The 2,852-nt window shown below is 37.1% G+C and overlaps 1 protein-coding gene across 1 annotated transcript; it reads right to left on the reverse strand.

Moving 5' to 3' along the window:
• Window positions 1–1,683: 1,683 nt before the first annotated feature.
• On the reverse strand, window positions 1,684–2,514 carry LOC149514032 (uncharacterized). The gene is made up of 2 exons (XM_089745741.1): window positions 2,102–2,514; window positions 1,684–1,972 (listed from the first exon to the last, which is right to left on the reverse strand). Exons 1-2 carry the CDS (start codon window positions 2,512–2,514, stop codon window positions 1,684–1,686), a joined length of 702 nt encoding a protein of 233 aa, XP_089601867.1.
• Window positions 2,515–2,852: the final 338 nt, after the last annotated feature.

Here is a 2,852-nt window from a genome sequence, read left to right on the forward strand (position 1 = left end):
CTTCTTTTGTTCAACAGGTTCGTCAAGATTTGGTACCATGATGGGATCGATTGGAATGGGTCGATCGTTGATTTGTAGAATGATTAACATAGGGGTGAGATTGTGCACTTGGTGGTTGTATGTGTATACCCTGAGGAACTTGAGCCTGAACCTGAGGCGGAGTGAATCCCAGAGGGTATAATGGCTCTTCTATATTAACCTCATCTCTTGTCCTTGACGCGCCAGTGACTCCTTTTCCTTTCATTGAACCAAGCAACAGTTGTCTTAATTCAGTCATTTGTGCTTCGATGCTTTGCTGTATTTCCATCACTCTTTCTCGTATTTCTTTCTGTGCCCTTTTGACCCTTTCAAATATAGCGGTATTCTCTTCTTCCATGGCTTGAGTTTGAGAACGAGTATTATATCTATGCAAAATTGATGAATTTTGGTTCTTTGGCTTTGCTATCCTTGAACCTTAGTTTATTAACCATGAATTAGATCGCATGATATAATGTCATTGATATTATTGTTAGCATGAAAATGAATGCATGAAATGAATGAAATGCAAATTAGGGTACTGTCTTAGATCGATCGAAACAAAAAGAAACTTTTATTAACCATGGGAGTCTTTATACATTATCCGATCATTCTTGCATTAAAGCCATAAAAATATTTTACTTGAGCATATTGCTCCCTAGCTTCATACAAAAAGTGCAATAATCTTTGACTGTAACCTTGGGTTGGTACAATCTCCCATTTCAGTGCTTTTGCCTTTTCAACCATGTTGCTTGCTTTTCGAATAGCCTTGTAGATTTGAGTAGTCAGATGTTCAATGTATTGCTGCCTCCTTAAACTTTTTACTCTCCACATCTCTCGAGCATCTACCTTCATATTGCAAGTGCGAGCCCAATGATCTTCTCTATCTTGCCACTCAGTCAAAATCTTGTCTATGTGACTCTGATTACTTGTCAATTGAAGTTTCAAGCTCATTAATTCATGCTCTAAGGCTTTTTTCTCACTTTGTAAATCGAAGTTCTTGCTTTGTTCCCTCTTTAGTTCAGCTTTTAGCTTTTCACTTTCTCTTTGATGCCTTGCTACCTTTTCAGAAGCTCTTGAAAGTTTTTTTTTCCATTCATGCTGTTCTTTGGTGAGTGTGGAGATTATTTCTTTGTTTTTTCAAGCTCTGTTCTTTCAATATTCCACCATATCTCGTAGTTCCTCCACATCTTTCTTAGATCCCTTCAAAGGTCTACTATCCAATCTCAATTTCTTATTTTCTTGATGCATATTTTGTAGATCTTCTTTCAATACTTTTCATTCTTTAGTCAACTTTTATACTGCATCATCTTTCATCATCAAATCATATCTTAATTGGTTGACCTGATCCATCATAGCCATCTTTTCTTTCTCTAACCTTTTCTTTTCAATCTCAAACTCCCGTTGAGTGATCTCAAAAGTTGATAATATTGGAACTGAAATAGGAGCTGACAACTTCTCTGAAACATCGACTGGTAGAGGCTTATTTTCGTTAACCCTTTTTATCTTCCAGGTAAGGTAGCCTTCTGTAACATTATCTGCAAATCTAGCTGGACTCATTTGGTTGACTTGCTTCTATGCTTTGATGATTTCACAAATCTTTTTCACGTAACCGGGTGTCCCATAATCGAACTCGAGTGAATTGAGTCCATGAGTCATAGGGATAAATTACCGTGAGTCATATTGTCTTTGAACCATAAGGGGCGCGTAACTCATTGCCCCCCATATTCCTAACAAAGGTACCCATGACTTATATCCACAACTATATAAGATGGCCATCGGAAGCATCCATGGTGCCTTCCATGTTACATCATCGCTAGTGAGCTTTAGAAAGAATGCCAAGCATTGACCTTTTGTCCAATCTTTCCTCCATTCTTTAGCAATAAACTCCTTGATAGGACTGAAATAAACGGAGAATGGCCGAAATGATGTCTTTTCTTTTCCCCAAAAATGACTTCTGAGCCAAACAAAAAGTAGATGAGCACACCCCATAAATCATCCTTCACTTTTTCTTCTACAAAAATTAAGTGATTTAATAGTCTCTGCCAAAATAATTGGTGAAGGGTTTATACCTTTATCTAATTACTCAAAGAAATCCACCACTGATGTTTTTATATGTCCTAAAACCTTAGGGAATATCATCAATCCATAGATGGCCAAAGCAAACACATCCAATCCCTGATCAGTATCAATATACTTTCTTATGTATTCGAGTAGAAAAGCTGATGGAATGGTCTCAACCCCATTCTTTTCTTTCTTGTGCTTGTCTATCTCTTCAACCTCCACTTGTATGATCTTGGCTAACTTCTTTCTATATCCAATAGTCTTATGCTCTTTCCAATAGATTTTATCTTGATTGGTAGACTCTATCCGGAGTAAAAAAGAATATTCTTCGATCGTGGGGGCCAAGTCTTCTTGGTTGAATACAAAGCATCGATAAGATGGATCCCAGAACTGTATTGCGGCTCTCATCAACTGTTCATCAACCTTTACTGACATAAGCAGTGCCACATCCCCGTATTTCTTAGAAAAAGATTTTTTTCTCTCTGTTCTCAACTATTTCCAAATGGCTTCCAATTCTGATATATTATTCTGACTGAGATCCATATGCATTGACTGTGGTAGCATTGATATGTGACCATCTACTAAGCAATCTCTTTTTTTTCTCTGAGTACCTTTTGAATGGCTCTTGACCTCTATGTAGCTCTTACACATGGATGACATCCTTTAGGTTTTTTGAAAGTTTTTCTTGCTAAAGATGGGGGTCCAAAATAATACCTTCTAGAAATATGGTACCTATATGATGCATGCAACAAAATTGAAGACAATAAAAGAAT

Source organism: Durio zibethinus, chromosome 17 (genome assembly GCF_047325235.1).
Source record: "Durio zibethinus cultivar Kanyao isolate XHJ-2024 chromosome 17, ASM4732523v1, whole genome shotgun sequence".
NCBI lineage: Eukaryota > Viridiplantae > Streptophyta > Magnoliopsida > Malvales > Malvaceae > Durio > Durio zibethinus.

Excerpts from the sequence above, each read along its gene's own strand:
- LOC149514032 (XM_089745741.1), bottom strand. The coding sequence starts at position 2,514 with ATGTCAGTAAAGGTTGATGAACAGTTGATGAGAGCCGCAATACAGTTC. Across the intron at positions 1,973-2,101 it reads TCAGTGGTGGATTTCTTTGA|AAGTCATTTTTGGGGAAAAG; the intron begins GTAATTAGATAA and ends TGTTTGGCTCAG.